Here is a 24,297-nt window from a genome sequence, read left to right as displayed (position 1 = left end):
TAAAAACCCTACGTCCTGCTTGATTAATATTGAAGATATGGGTGTTACAAGAGTATATCTACCACGAGATCAGAGAGGCTAAACCCTAGAAGCTAGCCTACGGTATGATTGTTGTTGTGATTGTTGTCCTATGGACTAAAGCCCTCCGGTTTATATAGACACCGGAGAGGGTTAGGGTTACACAAGGTCGGTTACAAAGGAGGAGATATGCATATACGTATTGCCTAGCTTGCCTTCCACGCCAAGTAGAGTTCCATCCGGACACGAGACGAAGTCTTCAATCTTGTATCTTCATAGTCTAACAGTCCGACCAATGGAGATAGTCCGGCTGTCCGGAGACCCCCTAATCCAGGACTCCCTCAGTGTCCCTCAGGATAAAGTGGTTCCTGAGTCATTTTACCTCCTCTAGTTGCAATTCTACCAGCAAAGTCATGCATATTATGATTCATTTCATCAAGCAATTCCTTTTGAGATTTAGTAACTTGTTCTAACTGGGTTTGAACCATAGAAGCATGTTTTCCAACACCTCTAACATCATTTGATATTCGAAATAACAAGTCACTCAAGCGAGCAATCATATCAGAATTGTATTTCAATTGTTTTGTAACATTTGCATTGAAGTGATCTTGTTTCCTAATGTAGTTTTCAAACTCATAAAGGCATTGACTAGGATGCATATTGTGAGGATTGTCATTATCATTAAACTTCATAAGAGAATTTACCTCTACCACCTTAGGCATTGGTGGTGTATTAAGCCCATGTATTTCTTCAATAGGAGGTAAAATTTTAACATCCTCGGCTTTAATACCTTTTTCCTTCACAGATTTCTTTGCCTCTTGCATATCTTCGGGACCGAGATATAATATACCCCTCTTCTTCGGAGTGGGTTTAGGCGGTGGTTTAGGAAGAGGCCAATCATCATAGTTTTTCAATATGTTATTCAATATTTCTTTAGCTTGTCCAACAGCTCGTTCCCTGAAAACACAACCAGCACAACTATCTAGGAAGTCCCTAGAAGCATCGGTTAGTCCATTATAGAAGATATCAAGTATTTCATTTTTCTTAAGAGGATGATCAGGCAAAGCATTAAGTAGCTGGCAAAGCCTCCCCCAAGCTTGTGGGAGACTCTCTTCTTTAGTTTGCACAAAGTTAAATATTTCCTGTAAGGCAGCTTGTTTCATATGAGCAGGAAAATATTTTTCAGAGAAGTAATATATCATGTCCTGGGGACTACGCACACAACCAGGAGCAAGAGTATTGTACCAAGCTTTAACATCACCCTTTAATGAGAAAGGAAATAATTTGAGAATAAAGTAATAGCGGGTTTTCTCATCATGAGTAAAAAGGGTGGCTATGTCATTCAACTTAGTAAGATGTGCTACAACAGTTTCAGTTTCATAACCATGAAAAGGATCAGATTCAACCAGAGTAATTAACTTTGGGTCGATAGAGAATTCATAATCCTTGTCATCAATAAAGATAGGTGAAGTAGCAAACTTAGGATCACATTTCATTCTAGCATTCAGATATTTTTCTTTATACTTGCGTAATAATTTCTCTAGATCATCTCTATCATTGCAAGCAAGAATATCTCTAGTTGCTTCTTCACTCATAACATAACCTTCCGGTACCTTAGGCAATTCATATCTAGGATGTCTAGATCTAGCAGGTGTTTTAGGAGATTCGGTTTCAAGCTCATCATCAGATTCAACGACATCATGTTGTATAACTCCAGCAATTTGTTTATCAAGAAATTCACCAAGTGGCACATCATCATTATCAAGCAAGGAACTAGCATCATCATAAGCATCATTCATAGGAGAAGTAGCATCATCAATAACTTGCGACATATCAGAATTAATAACATATGGTGGTGTTGCAAGTTTACTCATAACATAAGGTGCATCTAAAGCAGAACTGGATGGCAGTTCCTTACCTCCCCTCATTCTTGAGGGAAATATCTTAGTCTTTGGATCCTTTAGATTCTTCATAGTGATAATATGATAATAATCCCAAGTGACTCAACAAATATAGCTATGCTCCCCGACAATGGCACCAGAAAAAGGTCTTGATAACCCACAAGTATAGCGGATAGCAACAGTTTTCAAGGGTAGAGTATTCAACCCAAATTTATAGATTCGACACGAGGGGAGCCAAAGAATATTTGAAGGTATTAGCAGCTGAGTTGTCAATTCAACCACACCTAGAGATTAATTATCTGCAGCAAGTAATTAGTAGCATAGTAATTTGATAGTTTTGATAGTAGTGACAGCAGCAATAGTAACAGTAACAGTGATAACAGTAATTTTGTAGCAAGCGTAACAGTGATGATAGCAGTAGTAACTTAGCAAGATCAATAAGGAAAAATTCGTAGGCATTGGATCGATGACTTGTTGGATGATATTCATCATGAGATAGTTATAACCTAGGGCGGTACGACACTAGCTCCAGTTCATCGATATAATGTAGGCGTGTATTCCGTAAATAGTCATACGTGCTTTATTAAAAGAACTTGCATGGCATCTTTTTTCCTACCCTCCCGTGACAGCGGGGTCCATATTGAAAACTAAGGGATATTAAGGCCTCCTTTTAATAGAGAACCGGAACAAAGCATTAACACATAGTGAATACATGAACTCCTCAAACTACGGTCATCACCAGGAGTGGGCCCGGTTGTTGTCACTCCGGGGTTTCCGGATCATAACCATAGTAGGTGACTATAATTAACTTGCAAGATTGGATCTAAACATGGATATAATGATGAATTTATAAACGGTTCAGATCTGAAATCATGGCACCCAAGCCCAAAGTGACAAGCATTAAGCATGGCAAAGTCATAGCAACATCAATCTAAGAACATAGTGGATATCAGGGATCAAGCCCTAACAAAACTAACTCGATTTACATGATGAATCTCATCCAACTCCTCACCGACCAGCGAGCCTACGAAGGAATTACTCACTCCCGATGGGGAGCATCATGGAATTGGCGATGGAGATGGGTTGGTGATGACGAAGAACGAAGATCCCCCTCCCGGAGCCCTAAACGGACTCCAGATCTGCCCTCCCGAGGAAGAACAGGGCTTGGCGGCGGCTCCTTCTCGTGGATCGTGGTAATTCTTTCTTCTTGATTTTTTTCCAGAAATATGTGAATTTATAGTATCCAGGGGTCGTCGGTGGGGCCACCAGATGGGTACAACCCACCTGGGCGCGCCAGGAGAGGGGGACGCGCCCTGGTGGGTTGTGCCCACCCAGGGGCCCCTATCCGGTAGGTCTTGGCTCCAGAAATTCTTATTATTGATATAAAAATTCCTCAAAAAGTTTCATTCTATTTCGAGAACTTTTATTTCTGCACAAAAACAACACCACGGTAGTTCTGCTGAAAACAGCGTCGGTCCGGGGTAAATTTCATTCAAATCATGCAAATTAGATTCCAAAATAAGAGGAAAATCATGAGAAAAAGTATATGCGTTGGAGACGTATCAGTCACATTGCTTGCAAGGCTTATAGTGATGTGCATTACCGAGAGGGCCCAGAGATACCTCTTTGATACTCGGAGTGACAAATCCTAATCTCGATCTGTGCCAACTCAACAAACACCATCGGAGACACCTATAGAGCATATTTATAATCACCCAATTATGTTGTGACGTTTGATGGCACACAAAGTGTTCCTCCGGTATTCGGGAGTTGCATAATCTCATAGTCAGAGGAATATGTATAAGTCATGAAGAAAGCAATAGCAATAAAAACTAAACAATCATTATGCTAAGCTAACGGATGGGTCTTGTCCATCACATCATTCTCTAATGATGTGATCCCGTTTATCAAATGACAACACATGTCTATGGTCAGGAAACTTAACCATCTTTGATTAACGAGCTAGTCAAGTAGAGGCATACTAGGGACACTTTGTTTTGTCTATGTATTCACACATGTATCAAGTTTCTGGTTAATACAATTCTAGCGTAAATAATAAACATTTATCTTGATACAAGAAAATATAAATAACATCTTTATTATTGCCTTTAGGACATATTTCCTTCATGTTTATGATATACTCCATCGGGTCCTTTTTAGTTTGCATATAAGTTTAGTCGAAAGTCAAAGTATCTCTAGTTTGACCAAACTAATATAGAAAAAATTATCAATATTCACAATACCAAATCAATATAATTAGATTCATGATGGAATGCAGTTTCACGTTATATATTTTTGGTATTGTAGATGTCGATATTTTTTATATAAATTTTGTCAAACTTTACAAAGTTTGACTTGACACAAATCTAATATGCGGAATAAAAAGTATAGGAGGGAGTATCTGCAAATAAGGATGACCAAATGTGACATTTGAAAGCATATTTTCAGTGTCATTTGTTTTTTAATCTTCCTAAGCCCATTTTTCATTGTCCTACCAGGAAGAGACAAGTACACCTTCATCCTTGCTTCTTTCTTTCTCATGGCCAATGTTCTCAGTCAGATTTTCGACTACACCCTGTGACTAGTTATTTTTATCACAATAATTATATCAAATCCCACCTCAACATATGTCTTATTGCTCCTAGCTCCTAAAAAACCACCATGGTTGAACTAAACAAACAAGTGACCACCGCGGTCGCCTACAAATAACAGTGTGTGCAACTAGTATTGATCACATTGACCCCCTTTTTGTCATCTTAAAAGAAAACAATCCTAAACCCCTTGCAACAAAGTAACACAACTCATCCCCTAGAAACTATTCACACTACCACAAGTCCTCAAATTCATCACACACTATGTGAATGCCGACTAAAAACTTTTAATTGCTTAACACCATACTCTTTGGTATGAGTTTAACCAAAAACCTTATCCCAAATCCAACCGCACCCAAAAATCATGGGAAGGTATGTACTACAAAATTGTGGCTAGAGAAAAAAGAAATGCTGACAGTACGAAACCCTAATCTCAATCGTGAGATCCATCACTAAATAAGAGATCAAAAAAGGGCACACCAAAGGTCGAGACACGTTTTTTCGTCGGGCTTGCGGTAAGGTGCGAGAAGTGACGTAAGCACAACCTCGCCGGTGATGGAGAATGACTTGCGCCCACCTGAATCTGACCCCGCACACAATGCTTTGATCATCGACATTGATCATTAATTTTCGCTTTCGCCTCCTCGTTTCCCTCGAATTTTGAGGCACCAAAATCGACATGAGGGGTACTATATAAATAGTTAGCCGTGTGCCACTTATGATGAAATACCATAGTCAAATGAGCCCAAGACTGCTAATTGTAACTTAAACCACCTCAGTGACCATTTTTAGGTACATTGAAATCTAGTGACAAAGTGAAAGATTCCACAAGTACAGAATACAATGACCATTGTACTTTACTGTTTCTTCAATGGCACCAACTCAGTTTTTTGTTTTGTTTTGAGGAAACCAGCTCAGCTTGTGACCTGGGCCACCTGGCCCGCCCAGAGAGATAGAAGATGAAGCCTTCTAGTACTACTAATTCTTGAAGGCCCAGTCCATAGAGGCCCGTCATCCGAGAAGGCCCAAGGGCTCCTATTAGACGTGAAAAGCAGGCGATGGGAACCACCGAGACAGGCCAGGACCCCGTACCCCCGACCAGACACCACACCACCGCCCTCTCGCCGCCGCGCCTCCGACCCAAGCCAAGCCACACCGCCCGCCGTCGCAGGCAGCGGCCGCTCCGATGATGATGGCGGGGCCGTACCACCAGCCGACCACCCTGGAGGAGGTCCGCACGCTCTGGATCGGCGACCTCCAGTACTGGGCCGACGAGAACTACCTCTACGGCTGCTTCGCGCACACCGGCGAGGTAGGTTTCCATCCCATCAGCTATGTCGGTACCTCGCTAGGTCTCGGTGCTCGTGCCCGACTCGGTGATTTGCCGCTGCTCTGGCTGTGCTGAAGGAGCGATTGCTTCGCTATTTAGGTGAATTTGGGCGTATTTGGTTGTGGCATCTATCCTGTTTTCGAGTTTTGATAGGTTTAGGGTTCCGAAGTGGCCGTTGTTCTGGAATTGGCTGTAGCTATGGTTCTGTGTGGATAGACGCTTCATCGTACTAGAATTAGCAAATTTGTTTGAAGTAGCGACATGGTTGATATTCTGAATCGAAGCGGTTGCTGGAGCCTCATGTAGTCCTGTGCAGTTCAAGTGATGTACCGAGGTGATTGTTTGTTATGCCTAATGGGGAGGTCAATTTCTTAGTGGGCAGCATAGATTTGTTGAAGTTTCTCATCCATATACTAGTAAGTTGCTTGTTTTCCTGGCTAGGGTAACATGTTCATCTTCACATCACTGATTTTTTATTTGTGGTATCTCCTTCGGGTGGATTCTTCATAGCTCAGAATTCTGATGCCTTAGTTTCTTCGTAAGCCCTAGGTGTTTGTTTGCAGCAAGCCAGCAATTCTGTCGAATGTTGTGTTTCAGTAAAAGTCCCAACAAAGTTTTGTACCTTCACATCCTTGTAGGAATCAATGTATTAAGTGTTACATTGTTGGACGTGTGATCCATGCTGTCCCTCTTCTGGACTTCATTTGGAACAGAGCTGATGATAAAATTTAGTATTTTATTTGCATGCCATGTTTGCAGCTCTTTACTGTGTCACACTGATTTCAGTTGCTGTAGTCTTTCAAACGTCCGTTTTATACTTTTATGGCCAGCGTTGTTCTTCTACTGTTGAGTATTCAGGATTACCTTTTGCACTCGTAGTACTAATAGGGCTGTGATTGTTTGGGGATGCAGGTACAATCTGTGAAATTAATACGCAACAAATTATCTGGTCTTCCAGAAGGCTATGGATTCATTGAATTCATTTCACACGAAGCTGCTGAGAAAGTTCTACAGGCTTATAATGGCGCACAAATGCCTGGAACTGAGCATACATTCAGATTGAACTGGGCATCGTTCAGCTCTGGTGAGAAGCGTCCGGATGCAGGGCCTGACCATTCAATTTTTGTAGGAGACTTGGCACCTGATGTCACAGATTACTTGCTACAAGAGACTTTCCGAGTGAACTATTCATCTGTTAGGGGGGCCAAGGTTGTCACAGATCCAAATACTGGGAGATCTAAAGGATATGGATTTGTAAAGTTTGCAGATGAAAATGAGAAGACCCGTGCAATGTCAGAAATGAATGGTGTGTATTGCTCAACAAGACCTATGCGGATAAGTGCTGCAATTCCTAAGAAATCATCTGGATCTCAGCTTCAGTATGGAGCTGCTAAAGGTAATGATTATCTGTAACCTACTATTTGGTGTTCCCATTCAACACAGTACTACTTGATGTTGTTGATTATAATCAAATATGGTCATAAGGCACTTCGATTGACGCATGGGCTCATATGATTTGTCTCTTATTAGTGCTAATAAAACAAAGATCCGTCTGTAATGGGACACTGCAATGATTCATCAATATTGTAAGGCAACACAGCAACTATTACAAGTAGATCTTCATTAAAAGAGGTACTTCCATTGATATGTTTTAACTGTCTTTTTATGTTTCATATGTAGCCATGTACCCAGCAACAGCTTATGCAATTCCGCAGGCCCAAACAGTTCTACCAGATAGTGATCTTACAAACACTACGGTAAGAATCCTTATCATATTGCTTGGTGTTTCCTCTGTTGGACTGTTTGTTATGTCATTTACATTGGAATGCATCTGCAGATATTTATTGGTAACTTGGACCCAAATGTGACGGAAGAGGAGCTGAGGCAGATTTGTGTGCAGTTTGGGGAGCTTATATATGTAAAAATTCCAGTTGGTAAAGGATGTGGATTTGTACAATATGCATCTAGGTGAGTCTTTTAAGTAAACAAATGATACTTGTTTTATTCCTTGAACTATAAATTACAAGAACAAAGCATGCATTTCTCAGTAGGCACTGCCCAACATGCAGGATTTACAAATTGGCAATGCCTCGTGTGTCTGTGTCTGTGTGTTTGCTTCCTTTCAATTTTTAGATTGCATTGCCATCATAGGTGAAGCACAAAAAGGTGTAATTCTATCATCTGTAGTCTATTTTGTCTTTTTGTGCAATCATATGCAAATGCAGTGATAGAAAATAATATATCAAGGAGAACCTTGAAAACTATATTTTTATGTGCCTTTATGAACTGAAAACTTAATCCTGTAGAATCTGGAAAAGACTTGTTCAGATATATCAGCAGGACAAAATACTGCATGCCTTATGTCTACTTGTTTCACTAGTACATATTGCATGCAAATTATTAATCTCTATTTATAGCTCAGTAGGGAGGAGCAAATTGATCTTTATTGTCAAGTGTGTATATGCCTATAATGTTCTACAGTGGCTACTTCCTTCTAAAATTTCGACTCTTGGTTATTGCATTTTTTGGCGACTCCTCTTTGTGCCGGCATCTAATGTCCGAATGATGCAAGTATGACGTATTTACCACTAAGATAATCATTTCAGGGCATCAGCTGAGGAGGCTGTGCAGCGTCTTCATGGCACAGTGATTGGTCAACAGGTGGTTAGACTTTCATGGGGCAGAAGTCCTGCCAATAAGCAGGTATATCAGATTTAAATGCTGGTGCCACAAACCTTCATTAAATTTCTAATTTATGAACCTGATATCTAGTAGTATCTCATTCAGATTTTCTAAAATCCACTAGAAGCTTGTTAATTTTGGGTTGTGCAGTGATGAGCATGCTAAAGAAGAATTTTGTTCATTATTAACGGTTTAAATAGATATAATGGTCTTATCCGCATTATATTGTTCTTGTTCCTAGTCTAATAGATGAAGGGTTAGTTTGTTTGATAATTGTTTCTTATGTTTTAACCTGTTGTAATCTCTTTATCTTCCACAATCATATGCAGGATCAATCAGCAGCCTGGGGTCAGCAGACAGATCCTAATCAATGGAGTGCTTATTATAGCTATGGATATGATCCATATGGGTATCCTCAGGACCCATCATATGCATATGGTGCTTATGCAGGATATGCCCAGTATCCCCAACAGGCAAGGCTTTCAGTCCACTTTGCACTCATGATATTCCCAAGTGTTTTGTACTTGCGCTCTGCAAGAAGCTGTGGATATGGACACCTTAAGCTTGCCATTTTTTAATTTGTGTATTTATTTGTGCGGCATGTCACCATAGAATGCATGTTAATACTTGATACCAATTGTATGGTTTGTTTCTACCAATAGAGACGCTTTTTATGAGCCATATAGTTCACTTCATCATATATTAAATAGATTCAGGAGAAGTTGTTGGGTTGCAGAAAGTATATATTGATTTGCGCCCTATAGCTTTAGGGATATAAGTGTGGAGACCCACTTACTCATTTTGCTTAATTGACTGTTCACTGCCAACATAATTGCTAATTCAGTTTGTACACATGTCTCTTGCATTTAGTTGTGAAGCCAAGTTACTAGGATGGATCGGTGGGCCAAGCCAACCCTCTTAACTTGCATCCCTAGTCAGCATCATCTTGTAACCAACCATGTTTCATGCTCTGTGGAATAGATATGATTGCTGATGCGTGCACCTGAACAATTTATCATGTGTAACTCGGCAATATAGCTGATAACATATGTTCTTGTTTAGATTTTTTTCTGTCCTAGTTTTGTTCTGTAACCTAGCTGCATGTTTTTTTCTGTCTGTACCATTTCCTGAAAATAGCCAAAATCATCTATGTACCTGCTCCACAACAACAAGGCCATGCATTATTTGCTATATTTGGCTTCCTTTTAACCTCCTATAATCTTCCAGGTTGAGGGAGCAACCGATATGGCATCAGCAGCTGGCGGCCATGCCCCAGGCATGGAACAAAATGAGGTGTATGATCCAATGAGCTTACCTGACGTCGAGAAGTAAGTACAGTCTTCATCCAACTGCTGTTTTATACTCCCTCCGCTCCTAAATATAAGACTTTCTAGAGATTTCAATACGGACTACATACGGAGCAAAATGAGTGAATCGACACTCTAATATGTCTGTACATCCGTATGAGTCCATATTGAAATCTCTAAAAAGACTTATATTTAGAAAATGGAGGGAGTACTCTTTTTTACGCATTATTAAAGGAGCATATAGCTCCCAATTTCATTTCATGAAATGAAACTGATAACATAAATCATTCCAGTTTTGAAACTGACCCTCAAAAACTGTAAGGTTCAGCAAGAGGAAAAGAAAACAACCTCAGCCCTGACGATTTATACTGCTGACCTCTATCTATCTAATTGATGCACCTTTTCTTCCTTCCGATCTAGGCTGAATGCTTCATACATGGCGGTTCATGGTAATGCGATGCTAGGACGCCACCTCTGGCTGAAGACCTCACCATTGTCTCAGTCTGCTTGAGCAAAGAGCAACCCATCTATCTATGGCCCATTGCCGCCTTCTTTTCTGAAGATTTTTGAGGCCCCCCTCCGAGAAGGCTGACGGACAGCTTAGCTAGCTTCATATATGTTGCGTCGCATGTACTATGATGTAGGAAACCTCTTTTGTTAGTCCTGTACTGGTTTATCTAAAGTTATTGCCAACGATGCTGCTACCAAGTTTCTGCCATGCAGCATAAGAATGCGTTTTTTTGTATCCTGACCATCTTGTGCCACAGATAAAGGATTAGTTTGGTTCGTGTTCACAGATGTATGCCTGGGAAATATTGCTGCCTGGTGTGGTCATAATCTCAGGTTGTTTTGCTGCCTGGTCAGGCATCGTTGGTTCCGAGGCGTCTGGTAAGGCCTTGTACAATGCGGACGAGGCTCCTCTGACGTACTGCAGGGTGCAGTTGGGCCACTGACAGGTGGGCCCGAAAGCAAGTTGGCCCACCTGTCAGTGACCCAACTGCACCCTGCAGTACGTCAGGGGAGCCGAGTCCGTACAATGCTAGGTGCTTAGAAAAATGAACCGGGTTTTTTTAAGCACAATCTACAGGAGAGATGCCTAACTAAGTGTCTAACCGGTGCTTAAAGAAAGTCTGATTTATTTGTTCAAGCACCTCTTTTAAGCACCTTGCATTATACCAAACTACCGAAAGTTTCCTGGTGGTTCTTTCTTCTTCCTTTTGTACAGAATCCGATGATTCTCTCGTGTTGTGGTTCTGTGCATCATGTAGTAATGTGTCCGTGGTGTTTCCCCCCTCCTCAAATGTCTGGATGGTTGCTGTGCACCATGTAATTATGTGTGGTTTCTCCCCATCCTGAAACGTCAGTAAGGGCATCTCCAATGCACGGGCGAGGAAAACACCGGTGTAAGCGACTGGGCTTGCAACGCAACGCACGAGCGCTAGTTTGAGCGCTTATCTGATTTTCTTTTCTTCCGGACGAATGTGTGAAGCGCCTGTCCCTCCAACGCACAAACCGAAGCGTCGACCCCACCGTCTGACCGAACAACGAACCCGCTCTGCCAGCCTGCTACCCACTCAGCTCAGTCCTCATTCAGCTAGCTCTCTACTCTCCCTTTCAAAAAAAAAAAAAAAGCTCTCTACTCTCGAACTCTCCACACCCTTCTGCACAAGACCATCTCTCGTCAGATCCAGCGAGTGGGACAAGACCTGCAGGCCGACCTCCCCCACCCTTAGATGGCAGCCACGGCAAACGGCGGCGTGCGGGCGAAGGAGGCAGCAGCCCGCCTCTTCCTCCATGGAGACGAGGCCGGATGGGATGGCGGCGAGGCTGGCGGATAGGAAGAGGGCGCCGTGTGCACGGAGGAGGAAGCAGCCGCGCCGCATGGTGACGAGGCCGGGCCTCTGGAAACCACCACCTCGCAACCGCTCGAGCATCCACCTCCGGGCCTAGCCGTCCACCACGAACATTGGGCAAAAGAAGTAGAAGGCCATCATCGTGGCAAAATCTGAGTGTGACAAGCGTCCGTGCCAATCTCAACACATAAGAGCAACTTCAACTGGCCGACCCAAAACGGACGGCGTTTTTGTCCGCTTTTTGTCCGTTTGGGTCGGCCGTCCGCCCGCCGTCCGCCCTTTTTTAGTTTTGGGTCGGCAGTGCGCCCAACGGGCTGATCCATTTTCATGACCGCGCATGTTTAACATCGTGCCGTCGCCCTGATTTTGACGCTCCAGCCCATCGGAGGCGGCAGCGTCGCCTCGCCATCGCAGAGAAGGACGTGGAAGCCTTGGTGCTGTGGCGAGGAGGCTACCCGCAGGACATCGTCGACGAGCGCCAGTTCTATAAGTAATTGAGATCGGAGAGGGACGCGAGGAGGAGGGAGCGAGCCGCCTATCGGGAGGACAAGCGTTCGCGGAAGCAGGCAACTCAATTGAAACTGAAGCTACAAGAAACGTTGGGTTGGGACTTTGAAGACGAGCAGCTTGCTGACGCCTACCTTCAAACGTCAGAGGAGGACATTACCGAGTCGGAGTCAGAAAGCGACGAGTAGTGGTCTTTTTTTTATCTGTGTACACTAGAACTATCTATGTATCCATTTTAATTTGAAAAAATGGTCGGCGGCATCGGCGATGTAGCAGGCGGGCGATTGTGTGAATCCAATGTGCCATCGACCAGCGGGCCCGGTGAGGAAAGAGGGCGAGCGCGCGCGCGTCCGTCTTGTGTCCGCGCCGACGCAAATCAGTCTAAAAAATGGGCCGGAAATGGGTCGGCAGGCGGATGAAAGCGGACGCGCGTCCGTTTGGGTCGGCGCGTTGGGCCGATCTTTTTGTCTGCGCCGACCCAAACGAACGCCCGGACGAAATGAGTCGTCCCATTGGAGTTGCTCTAATGTCACGATACATCTGTGGACATGGAACAAACATAAAGACTAATCCGTGAACACGGACCAAACACCACATATAAGGTCTTGTTTGGTTTCAAATAAGTCACCAACTTGGAAGTCGAAAAGTGCAAAAAGTGACTTATTTTGTCAAACAGATCTAACTTATAAGTCATCCCAATTTATAAGTCATAAGTTGCTCCACTCCAACTTAAAACTTATAAGTCATCCCCTTTTGCATGGGTCCCACCACATTTACATTAAAAAACAAAATGGGAAGGTGTGCTCAGGTGACTTATAAGTCATGTGACAACCAAACAGGCATGACTTATAAGTCATTGGTTTTAAGTCACCTGACTTATAAGTCAGGTGACTTATTGGAACCAAACATGCCCTTAATGATTAGTTTGGTCTGTGTCCACGGATTAGTTTGGTCCGAGTCGACAACCATCCATTCTATAATATACAAGGTCACAAACTCAGGTACTGATATAACAACATAAAATTTAATGCATGCTTTGCAAACTATATATGCAGGTATTAAATAAGTTGATATTATGAGAAAACATAAACTAATTTATTATTAATTTTTGATTTAATTATTGTTGGTGGCCTTGTACTCCCTCTGTCACAGTTTAGAAGGCACATTTAAATTTGCGTGCGTTTCACAATAGACAAGGTTTAGGGCGCATTGTATTTATTTCTAGTAGCTAATTAGTACTCCGATATATTATTTCTATATGCATAGTGTGAATGCTATTTTTTAGCCCATTTCACAACCAATAGATAACCACCTAGGTTCAAGAGAATTTCCAAACGCGCCTTCTAAACCGTGACGGAGGGAGTATGAATGTGTAATGTACTATCAAACTGTGACCATTAAAAAATACAAAAATCATACCGTACGAGGAACTATGAGACCTGAGGCCAACTACAGTGTATGACCCCGACGTTCATTTTACTTGAATTCTGTCCGTTCATTTTACAGTGTATGAGACCTTTTCTAAGATGCATCGGCTGTGCACTCAACGCGCGGACGCATCTCCGGTATATCCGTTTTACCCCGAATGAACGCACCCGGACAGGCTCGCGCGCTGGAGTTGGCGTGGGACGCATTTTGTGACACCGATCGACCCAGGGATCCTCGATGAGCGTGCCCCCGAACGTTCGGATGCGCTTTATTACGGTCGACCGTCCACGTGCTGCGGCAAGGAGCCCGACGCTCCGTCGCTCCCACGGAGGACGAGATCCACGTGGGGCCCGGCGGCCTGGAAGTGCGGCACCGCCGTACCGCCATTATTATTCCAGATGACTGGGCCAGCGACCCCTTCTCCCCCACCCCAACGGTCGGAAAGAAGAGAATTGGCCGCCCGCGGGCCAACGGCAGGTCAATAGCCAGCGTAACGGCTCACACCGCCCGCAGAAAAGCCAAAGCCCTCCCCGGAGAAGACACACAGACGCAGAGCAGGAGCCAGCCCACCACAGCCGGAGCCACCCCTCCTCCCTCCCCCTCTCCCGCGGACCACATCGAGAACCACAGCGAGACTCACGAGCGCGGGCACGGGCGGGCGGGCGCGCGCCGGCGCGGAGGGGGGAGAGGATGGAGTCCATGGAGCCCATGGACATCGACTGGAGCAGGGTGGTGTCGCGCTTCGTGCGCGACGAGACCTACGAGGGCATCGAGGCGCCGCACTGGGCCGACCTCGCCGACCCCGATGCCCCCACCGCCGCCGTCGACGACGACGCCTGGTTCTGCCGCCCCGGTACGTACGCCGTCCGTCTCTTCGCTCCCGCTCCCGCTTCCTTCCCCGGCGCCCGCGTCTCCTATTGCTTGGTTGCTCCCCTCTCTCTCCCGCGAGGAGAGGAGAGGAGAGGATCGACACAGCGAGGAGCGAGGCGAACCTGCCTTGCCCGCTGCTGATTGGGTGCCGGGTTCCGTCCGATCGGCCGGTCCAAGAACGGACCCGCCCAGTTCTTGATCCGCGCAGCTTTCCTCTTGATTTGGGGCCTGATTTCGCCCTTCTTCTCTCTGTTCTCCAGAAATCCAGGCCGTGCTCCGCTTTCTGTTCCCGAGAAATTCCCCTTGTTATTGACTTGATTTCCCACGGCGTCCGTCGTCTTGACATCCATTTCCGTGCTGGATCCCCCGCAGATTGCAAGCATCCCAAGACGGCCGACGACTTCCTCGGGCACACCCCCAGCCCCAAGGCCAAGCTGCTGCGGTCAATGTCCGCCATGATGCCCTTCGGCGAGAGGGACGCCAACCTCAGGGACGCCAATAACAATCTGAAGAGACGAGGCGCCGTCGCCGCCGGCGGCGGCGGCACTGCCGCCTTCGCCTCGCCCACCAAGCCCAAGCCGCCGCCCAAGAAGAGGTTCCAGGACGACGCCGAGAACCAGGACCCCGCGCTGACCACGCCGCCCCCGGCGGCTGCCAGGCCGCCGTTCGGCGCGCAGCGGTGGGCCAAGAACGCCAAGGAGGCCATCAAGTCCAGCGCGGAGAAGCGGCCGGACGTCGCTGAGAAGGAGGCGCTGCTCGGCAGGAACCCGGCGCCGAGGCAGCTCAAGAGCACTCTCTCGGCCAGGAACCTCTTCTCCGGGAAGGACATACTTGGCCAGATATCGGATTTGTACAATGACCTCAAGCAGCGGATGGCCGGCGGTGGCGGCAACCAGCAGCCTGTCTCAGAGTCAGAGGCCATGGAGGAAATGAGCCCAAGACCAATGTAATTTTTCTCTCTGAAGCAACGCTGGGGTATCAATTTTGGGTTGGTACTTTCAGCTCATTGACATTCTCATGTGTGCAGGAACAGCAGTGGTGTGGTGGAGAAGGTGGATTGTAGCAGCGGCGGCGGTGGTCGGGTTCTGCCGGACGCAGCGAAGAGGGTGGCGAGGCAAGGAACAGCAGAAAAGAGTCCAAGCCCAATGTAACTTGCTTGTCACTACTTTGCAGAAGCGGCATTAGAGGATTGTAGGTTGAGGTACTGATCATAATGGTGGTTTGTGCAGGAAGGGAAAGAAGATTGGGTTGAAGGTGGAAGCAGGGAAGCCAAGATCACCCTCTGTGTTGAAAGAGGTGAAGGCAACACCGCCTACTCCACAGCGGTTTCCATCCCCCTATGTAAACCGTGTCAAGAGCGTGAAAGCTGCAGGCGCAACATCAAGCTCGCCACTCAAGAAGCCACTGAAGGTGACTTAATCTGGCATGCCAATAATATTGGTTATTGATCTATGTAGTGTTGGTGACTGTTAAACTTGAGAGTGTTTGCTCAGTGAATTTTCAGTATTTGTGGTTTCTACTAGCCTTTGTGAAAATACTCTATTTAAGAACATTCCAATCAGTCGAGCACTTGGCTCTTATCAGAAAATTTAGTGATCTGAATTATCATCAACATAGTTAATGGCTTAGACTCGGTTATAACCCTAAGCTAGAACTTCCCTTCCTCAAATGATATGTTTTTCCATAGGCTAGATATTGCGTACCCGAGTTTGATGCTGATATTGTTCTGTATCGATTTCTGAGTTCAAGATCTTTGAGAACTTCAGTGTCCATGCCTGTCAATAATCAGTGTCTCCTTATTATACATGTTCATAAGCTAAAATAATGTGCATTTTCTTCGTGTTTCCAACATAATTGACACTTCAGTGTAAGTTCCATTGTGCATAACTTGTGGTGTATATTTTGCCCATTCGGTCACTTCATCAGTAGCATGTTTGGTCTCATGTCGTCACTGTGACCTTTCTTAAGGGTGTTCGTTCAGGCATTCTTTTTTGTAAATTAGTGGCATCAGCATATCTGCATATGTGGCACTAATTCCATTGTGCATGACCGTGTACTGTAATTTTGTCAGCGACCCATTTATGATAAATGTTTGGCTCCATTTATACTTCACTTGATCAGTATCCTGTTTATCTCACCTTGTCATCGTGGCCTTTCTTAACGGTGTTCAGGCATTTTTTTCTGCAAATTAGTGGTAATCATTTACTGTTATGGTGAAAGAAAACCTATTGGTCTTCTATTGATGTTGTGAATCCGTAAATAGCATCTCAACACAAGCTAACCATGCATTTTAACTAGTGTTGATATCTACTGCCTTCTCTTCAGGATAAGGTGACGCCTAATAAGGATCAGGAGAACAGCAAAGATGCTAAGAGGCAACCTTTTGGGGTTAAAGATATGAACAACAACAGGGCTTATGAGACCGAAGAGAGCTCCAGTGGCGTGTTTTGGTTCTTGAAGCCCTGCACTTTCCTGGTGGAGTAGCAGCAAAATAATTCAGAGGCTTTAAAGCTACTGCAATTCATGTAGTTAGGATCGATTCTTTGTTTCAGTTTGAAATACCCCCCAGTTCCTCCTATTTGATTGATTCATCTGATGGACATTCTGTCAGGCAAATAAATAGAAAGCATATGTATAGTTACCAGTCAAGTCATACAAGTCGAGATATTAATAATTCCATGAGGACTTCAAGATATAGAGAGATGTTACTGCTCTTCTGCTAATTGGCTGTTTGAGCAAATGTACTGCAGATGATATTATTGTTCAAGATATAGAGAGATGTTACTGTTCTTCTTCATCTTAGTGAATGATATTATCCAATCCCAGTTATCTTACTGAATGCCTTGTTCTGGACTGTTTTCTTGCACTGATACTTAAAAGTCACGGAACCAATACACTTTGAGGCAGATACACAGTTGTCGTAAACCATTGTTGCCAATGGCTCCCTACAAACTTAGTCGACAGATGTAAGCATAGTTCAACATAAGAGGGAGAGGGGATGGGGGGGGGGGGGGGGGGGGGGGAGATGAATGCGGAGGTTGTATAGGGGAGGAGGGGGCGGATCCCCTAAAAAAACACATATTTTCAACTGTACAATAATTATACATAATCCAGTTGCTCTAACATTTAGGCTGTTCTTACAAAGGTTCCAGATATTAAGACCATTCAGGTGTTTGATTGGAGGAACACTAAGGAAACGAGGGAATTTGAGGACATGTTCAAAAGTTTACAATTGTTGCATTGCTCAGCTCTACATGAGTCAATACTTGTTCGTTTCTCAAGCTCTGTGTGATTGTAGATATGATTTGTTACACTTCTGTTTGTGCTGAAAACAGTATGCATTTGAGGCAGAGACAACAACCGCTCGTGAGGTGTTAGCAACTGAATCTCTTGCTATTCGGCTATAGCAAGGAAGAGCAGAGAGGAGAACAATTACTACCTATGGCCGATTCATGAAAGAGATCGACATAGACTTGAATGCATAAATAATAAAAATTACAAGTGTGAGTGTGTGACAACAAATGTAGAAATGTTTTAAGGCTTGAAAGTTGAAAGAGCTCATTATTTTGGTTATGTGAAATGTCGAGAATCGCAAGCTCCTCAAAGAAACCATGCATGTATGAGTGGAGCAGCAAGTAACGATGTTCTTGCATACTATTCGACATAAACAAGGGCTATTGCAACTAAATTTGATAGGCCATTTGAGACAGTTAGTTGCTATTTTAGATGTGTCCTTCAGGCCACAGGTGAGCTAAGCAATGAATATATCAGGGCACCTTAGAGTCACTATAAGCCAATCGAATGCACTAGAATTATTTCAGTGCTTTTACAAGCCAAACTGATTACTCAAGATACAAAGAAAAATGCCTGATCACCCTTAAGAAAGGCCACGACGACACGAGGACAAACAGGCTACTGATCAAGTGAGTAAAATTGGAGCAAAATATTCACCATAATAGTGACAAAATGACAGTTCAAAGACATGCAACTTAACTGAAGTGTCAATAATGCACATCTTTTAGATTATGAACAAGCATAATAAAAATACACGGATTGTTGACAGGCGTGGATACACTGAAAGGTCTAAAACATCTTAAGCTCATAAACCATGACTACAGTATATTAGGTTAGTTCTCCTGGTGGCTATAGGTAAAGTCAAGGATGATACGCTGTAGGTCTGAGGCTAATTGGTACATAACTACCTCAGCAGCAGCGCATGTAAGATCTAGCCTATGGAAAGACATACCATTTTCAGGAAGTTCTAGCAAGTGAGCCAGTACAAGTACATTAAACTGTGGTCAGTGGCGGAGGCAGGAATCGTAAATTTATGATCTTGGGAGGGGCCCGATTAAGAAAACATAACAAAAAAAAATACTGTTCACGCCCAAAATACAAAGAAGTGACTCCCTCAAAAAAAAAAAATTACAAAGAAGTGACTAATGTTGGGGAGGGCCGGGGCCCCTGCTGCCCCCCCCCCCCCCCCCCCCTCCCTGCCTCCGCCACTGACTGTGGTGATGATGGTTCCACCACTAGCAGTTAGAACCATCTTCCATGCTTTGCGACATTGCTTGATCTGGCCCACATATGAATTCAGAAGAACTATTTAAACTGACCTAGACGATAAACTCATTGCTTTTTCAAGCAGGACCTTATAGCAAAAAATATATATTGCAGAGTTTACACTGCTGGTGGAGAACAACGAAAGTGAAATCATGCACTAAGACATAACATTGAGCAATACAATTCAGTTTTCAGTATAACATAAATTCCATCACTAGGTCACATCATCTTTTTTTCTGAGTTAACTCAATTGAGCACATAAGTCTAAATAAATGATAGGGGTGAATTACATTGCATAAAAAGTAACACCATTGCTGAGTTTAAACCACATGGTTTAGTCGTTTAGACAGTATAGAGCTCCAATGTAAATGCTCTTTCACAGTAAACTCTGGTCCAATTGATCTTGGTGACCAAAAGAATTCATACATGAACCACACTTCTAATATCCAGAGGGCAATAAGATGCTACGAGACTCATCTAGAGATTCCTATCAGAAAATGAAGGTGCTCCAGAGAAGTTACATCATAAAGAGCTTTCGTATGCGGCCATTTTTATGTTGGACACCATTAAAAGCAAGCTCTTCTTGTTTTATTGTCTCCCAGTAGAAACACCAAGATCATGCTCGACACGTTGTTCTGGAATAGAAGAGGCCTGCAAAATTCCAAAATCAATGCCAGAATGTGAGGATTATCTCGAGTTTTAGCCTTTTAGGAGAAGTTTGTATAAGAGCAACATATTGTTGCTACCTTAAAAACTAGAATATACGTCACCAGATTATGATACTTGAGATGTTAGCAAATAGAGGCAGATGGTTCGATCTTGCACTAATTACCTTTATACTCCCTCCGTAAACTAATATAAGAGCGTTTAGATTACTAAAATAGTGATCTAAACACTCTTATATTAGTTTACGGAGGGAGTACAAACAAAGAGAAACATGTGGTAAAACTGTAACTGTGATGTGTAAATGATACGAGCATTGGATCTCGGAATACACAAAACAACCGATCAGTCCAGGAAATGTTCTGGAGCAACTACACTTAACTTTAAGCATCTCCTACAAATTACCAAGGCAAGGTGTAACTATTCACTTGACCAGAACACTTCTATGGAGTAAACAACTATTCATATGCAAACAACTATAAGCATAGCAAACAGCTGCCAGCATTTGGGAAAATCCTATGTTTTCATGTAACATCCTTACTCGTTGTACTTTGATATCAGTATTAGTGGGAGAGAAATTTAGGCCTTTTTTCAAGATTATATATACCTTATTTATTTCAAGTGTAGAAAGTCCAGTGATATCAGGATTCTTGAGCTGATCGAGCTGCCGCTTCCCTCTTCTCATCAAATACTCAATGTACACAAAGTTCCTGCGATCGACACTCCTGGCATTCTCACGGAACTCTGCGGAGACAACGGACTCGATCCTGCGGCGCTCCTCTGGGGACTTGAGCCGTGCTGTCCGAAGGAACCCTCTGTATAATGCCAAGGCCTGCCTCTGGATACCAGATAGCTTTGTACGGGACGCCATCTCATCCTTGTGACGCAGTCATCAAAGCTACACAAAAAAGTGGAACTATCAAATGAGTTGTCTCGTGGTGATCTGCATATTTTGCTCAGGTGACGGACTGATTCAGTTGTCCCGTGGAGTACAAAAAAAAAACTAATCTACCGCCTAGCAAGCAAATCCGCAGCGAACGGGGCTGGTTTTGGATTAGATCGCGCGCAGGATAGAAATACAAGAGCAGAACTCTCGGAACAAATCTAAGCAAGCAAAGTCTGGACGGATCTCCAATCCGTGCCGGTGGGATAGACTGGGGGAGAAGAACCTGCTCACCGGCGCACGCAGGGTCGACGACGACGGAGGGGGCGGGCGGAGTGGGGGCGGACGGAGAGGCGGGAGCTAGGGACTTCGTCGCGGCTCGCCGCCGGCGCCGCCTGTCGGGATCGCGGAGGGAGGGCCGCGCGCGCGTAGTGCGGCGGAGGCAGGGCCGGGGTATCGCACGGGAGAGACGATCGAAGGGGCAAAAGCTGCTGGTGGTGTATCGGATCGATTCTGTCCAGGGGTAAAATGGGAATTGCAGGTCAGCAACCAGCTTTTCTTTTTTAGGAAAAGTGCCCGCGTGTTCGTCCATATCACCGGTAACTAAGGCCACACGTGGCTTCTGTTTGGAACAATCCCCAGGGTCGGCACGTTATTAAGAAAACTTACAGAAAAAACCAAGGAAAGAATGATAATTTGTACTCCTTCCTTCCATCTATATAGGGCCTAATGCATTTTTCGAGGCTAATTTTGACAAGTGTTAGTGCAATAATATATGACATGCAAGTTACACAAAGCATATCATCAAATTCGTACGTGAAAGAAACTTCCAATGATATAATTTTCACATCATACATCCCATATATTATTAATCTTATCAATAGTTAAAAGCGGCCCTGAAAAACGTATTAGACCCTATATAGATGGAAGAAGGGAGTAGGTTCTTCTGGGCCTGCACGGTTATTTTTCTTTTGCAAAAGGGATCGGCTCTTATATTATAAAAGTTCATGTACAAACCCTCTCAAACATAATAAAAGTTAATTCTAAAACCACCAAACGACTACTATTGCCGTCAGAAAGAGCCGCTGACGTGTTGTTGTCTTCATTCCTCTATCGAAGCCGACTTGACCTTGTCGATGATAACCGGGATGTCTTCCTGGACGTGTCCCTAAGACCATCGCCCTGGAGCCGTAGTCTTTGTCATGAATGCATAGATTTGAAGCACCTGACATCAAATCTCACCACGTGACGAGAAACACTAACCTCACTGCCCCAAGGAGACGATATGAATCTACACTGGAGCTCCGTCAACTACGGCCACACGGATGAACTCGAGGAGAATCGGAGCCCGGAAGGCAAACTCTAAGAAGAAGCTGCTACTTGTAAACTGTGTTGGTATTTTTCGCCAAGAGGAGGGGTGAAGCAGTACAATAAAGGCAAGTATTTCCCTTAGTTGTCGAACGAATAGGAGAATCAAGCAAACTCACACACACAAAAGCAAATACTTGCACCCAACACGGGCAAGAGGGTTGTCAATCCCCTTGAACTCGTAACTTGCAAGAATTAAATCTGATAATGATAGATAGATAAAAAGAAAAGTAAAATAAAAGTAAATAAATTGTGGCAAAGTATTTTAATTTTTATGATAAAGTTAGACTCGGGGGGCCATACTTTTCACTAGAGACTTCTCTCTCGAACACATAGCATACGGTGGGTGAACAAAATACTGTTGGACAATTGATAGAAAAGCGCATAGTTATGACGTATTCACGATAATGATCATGTATATAGGCATCATGTCCGTAACAAACAAATCGACTCCTGCCTACATCTACTACGGTTACTCCACTAGTCGACCGTTATCCAACATGCATTTATGGTATTAAGTTCATGACAAACAAAGTAAAGCTTTAAGCAAGATGACGTGACTTAGATAAAGTAAACCCAATCAATATGAATAAACCATGTCGTTTTATCCTTAATGGCAACAATACAATATGTGCCTTGATACCCTTTCTGTCACTAGGTGAGGACGCCGCAAGAATGAACCCATTACAAAGCACCTCTCCCACTGAAGATAAATCAATCTAACTCGCCAGACCAAAGGATAGATAGGAGAGAAATACGAGGCTATAACAATCATTCTTAATAAAGTTTAGAAAAGACTCAATTACATTTAATGAATAATGTGATCATAAACCCACAATTCACCGGATCCCAACAAACACACCGTAAAATAAGATTACATCGGATAGAACTCCAAGAAGATTGAGGAGAACGTGGTATTGAAGATCAAAGAGAGAGAAGAAGCCATCTAGCTACTAGCTATGAATCCGTAGGCCTGTGATAAACTACTCACACATCACCAGAAGGCAGCAAGGATGATGCAGAAGCCCTCCGTGATCGATTCCCCCTTTGGCAAAGTACCGAAAATGGCCTCCAGATGGGATCGCGGAAGAATAGAAGCTTGCAGTGGCGAAAAAAGTGTTTTGGGTGGCTCTCTAGTGTTTTGGGAATATTTGGGAAATTAAAGAGGTGTAATTAGGTCAAGGGGTGCTACATGGGTCCCATGAGCTCAGGGGCGCGCCTAGCCCCCTGGGGCACGCCCTTTGAGCTCGTGGCTCTCCCTTAGCTCTTCTGGCCTCCTCCCTAACTTTCTAGGGTCCCTTCTGGTTCAGAAAAAATCACCGTAAAGTTTCCTCGTGTTTGGACTTTGTTTGATATCGATTTTCTGAAAAGCCAAAAACAAGCAAAAAAAATAGGAACTGACACTGGGCACTGGGTTAATAGGTTAGTCCCAAGAAATGATATAAAATAGCATAAAATACATATAAAGCATCCAAGATTGATAATAAAATAGCATGAAACAATCAAAAATTATAGATACGTTGGAGACATACATCATGTTTTCCTACCGTTAGTTATAGTGTTTTTATGCATTATAACACTTTTTGGATTAATTCTAATGCCTTTTCTCTCATAATATGTAAGGTTTACACAAAGAGGGATAATGCCAAATTTATTCTATTGTAATAAAGACTATATATGAGAGTCGTGTAATAAATCAGGTGTGATTGAACTTTTAATTTTTTATTAATGTCATGTGTGTGCCAGCATGATCTTGGGATGGTACAGATACAAAGAGACTTGACCGATTTCGGGTCGGGCCGCTACAGGAGCCCTCTGTGGACTTGTGCAACCGTTACCCTTCATGGGTTGAAGTCTTCATCAACGTGGACGTACGATAGCACCACTTATCGGAACCACGCCAAAAATCTCCGTGTATACATTGTGTTTGCCTTCTCCAAACATTTCCTTTTACCTTCATATGCAATGTTTTACTTTCCGCTGCTACACTCTTAGAATTGCATTTGTAGATTGATTGCTTGACTTGTGCTAGTTGCTAAAATCTGCCAACAATTAAAATTGGGAAAATGTTAGTTTTTTATTTGGTCAAGTAGTCTAATCACCCCCCTCTAGACCTACTTTCGATCCTACACCAACCCATTATGTCGATGAACAGGATTACAAATCCTCAACAAAAGGCAATCATAAGAATCCAAAATACATAACAAAAGGCAATCATAAGTATTCATGTGCCATTGAAATATTTAATCTGTACATTCAAAACAACACTGGAATACATTTTCAAACATAACCTAAATGGCATATACATGAAGAACCATTATAAACTTCCCACCCTA

The 24,297-nt window shown here is 43.6% G+C and overlaps 3 protein-coding genes across 4 annotated transcripts; 2 read left to right on the top strand and 1 right to left on the bottom strand.

The window, feature by feature from the left end:
- The first annotated feature begins 5,580 nt into the window (after window positions 1-5,580).
- LOC123084755 (polyadenylate-binding protein RBP47B') lies at window positions 5,581-10,621 on the top strand. The gene is made up of 8 exons (XM_044506252.1): window positions 5,581-5,822; window positions 6,753-7,236; window positions 7,521-7,597; window positions 7,678-7,808; window positions 8,447-8,543; window positions 8,852-8,995; window positions 9,750-9,850; window positions 10,250-10,621. The coding sequence occupies exons 1-8, from the start codon at window positions 5,697-5,699 to the stop codon at window positions 10,338-10,340; spliced, it is 1,251 nt and encodes a 416-aa protein (XP_044362187.1). The 5' UTR covers window positions 5,581-5,696; the 3' UTR covers window positions 10,341-10,621.
- Window positions 10,622-14,049: 3,428 nt separating this feature from the next.
- LOC123084754 (uncharacterized) lies at window positions 14,050-17,289 on the top strand. Its single transcript, XM_044506251.1, has 5 exons — window positions 14,050-14,470; window positions 14,860-15,433; window positions 15,515-15,634; window positions 15,717-15,897; window positions 16,813-17,289. The coding sequence occupies exons 1-5, from the start codon at window positions 14,308-14,310 to the stop codon at window positions 16,969-16,971; spliced, it is 1,197 nt and encodes a 398-aa protein (XP_044362186.1). The 5' UTR covers window positions 14,050-14,307; the 3' UTR covers window positions 16,972-17,289.
- A 2,023-nt stretch (window positions 17,290-19,312) lies between these two features.
- Window positions 19,313-21,124, bottom strand: LOC123084752 (succinate dehydrogenase assembly factor 1, mitochondrial). Of its 2 annotated transcripts, none has more exons than XM_044506249.1 (3): window positions 20,888-21,124; window positions 20,318-20,608; window positions 19,313-19,698 (listed from the first exon to the last, which is right to left on the bottom strand). In XM_044506249.1, exons 2-3 carry the CDS (start codon window positions 20,579-20,581, stop codon window positions 19,636-19,638), a joined length of 327 nt encoding a protein of 108 aa, XP_044362184.1. In that variant the 5' UTR covers window positions 20,582-20,608; window positions 20,888-21,124; the 3' UTR covers window positions 19,313-19,635. The 2 variants fall into 2 exon arrangements, with proteins under 2 accessions (XP_044362184.1, XP_044362185.1); XM_044506250.1 differs by having other exon boundaries at window positions 20,880-21,104.
- Between the last annotated feature and the right edge of the window lie 3,173 nt (window positions 21,125-24,297).

The sequence above is a fragment of the Triticum aestivum genome, chromosome 4A (genome assembly GCF_018294505.1).
Source record: "Triticum aestivum cultivar Chinese Spring chromosome 4A, IWGSC CS RefSeq v2.1, whole genome shotgun sequence".
In the NCBI taxonomy this organism is placed as follows: Eukaryota; Viridiplantae; Streptophyta; class Magnoliopsida; order Poales; family Poaceae; genus Triticum; species Triticum aestivum.
The sequence above is the reverse complement of the archived record's forward strand: the minus strand, read 5'-3'. Positions and strand labels throughout refer to the sequence as shown.

Excerpts from the sequence above, each read along its gene's own strand:
- LOC123084755 (XM_044506252.1), top strand. The coding sequence starts at position 5,697 with ATGATGATGGCGGGGCCGTACCACCAGCCGACCACCCTGGAGGAGGTC. Across the intron at positions 5,823-6,752 it reads GCTTCGCGCACACCGGCGAG|GTACAATCTGTGAAATTAAT; the intron begins GTAGGTTTCCAT and ends TTGGGGATGCAG. Across the intron at positions 8,996-9,749 it reads ATGCCCAGTATCCCCAACAG|GTTGAGGGAGCAACCGATAT; the intron begins GCAAGGCTTTCA and ends ATAATCTTCCAG.
- LOC123084754 (XM_044506251.1), top strand. The coding sequence starts at position 14,308 with ATGGAGTCCATGGAGCCCATGGACATCGACTGGAGCAGGGTGGTGTCG. Across the intron at positions 14,471-14,859 it reads CGCCTGGTTCTGCCGCCCCG|ATTGCAAGCATCCCAAGACG; the intron begins GTACGTACGCCG and ends GATCCCCCGCAG. Across the intron at positions 15,635-15,716 it reads GAAAAGAGTCCAAGCCCAAT|GAAGGGAAAGAAGATTGGGT; the intron begins GTAACTTGCTTG and ends TGGTTTGTGCAG.
- LOC123084752 (XM_044506249.1), bottom strand. The coding sequence starts at position 20,581 with ATGGCGTCCCGTACAAAGCTATCTGGTATCCAGAGGCAGGCCTTGGCA. Across the intron at positions 19,699-20,317 it reads CTACACTTGAAATAAATAAG|GCCTCTTCTATTCCAGAACA; the intron begins GTATATATAATC and ends GGAATTTTGCAG.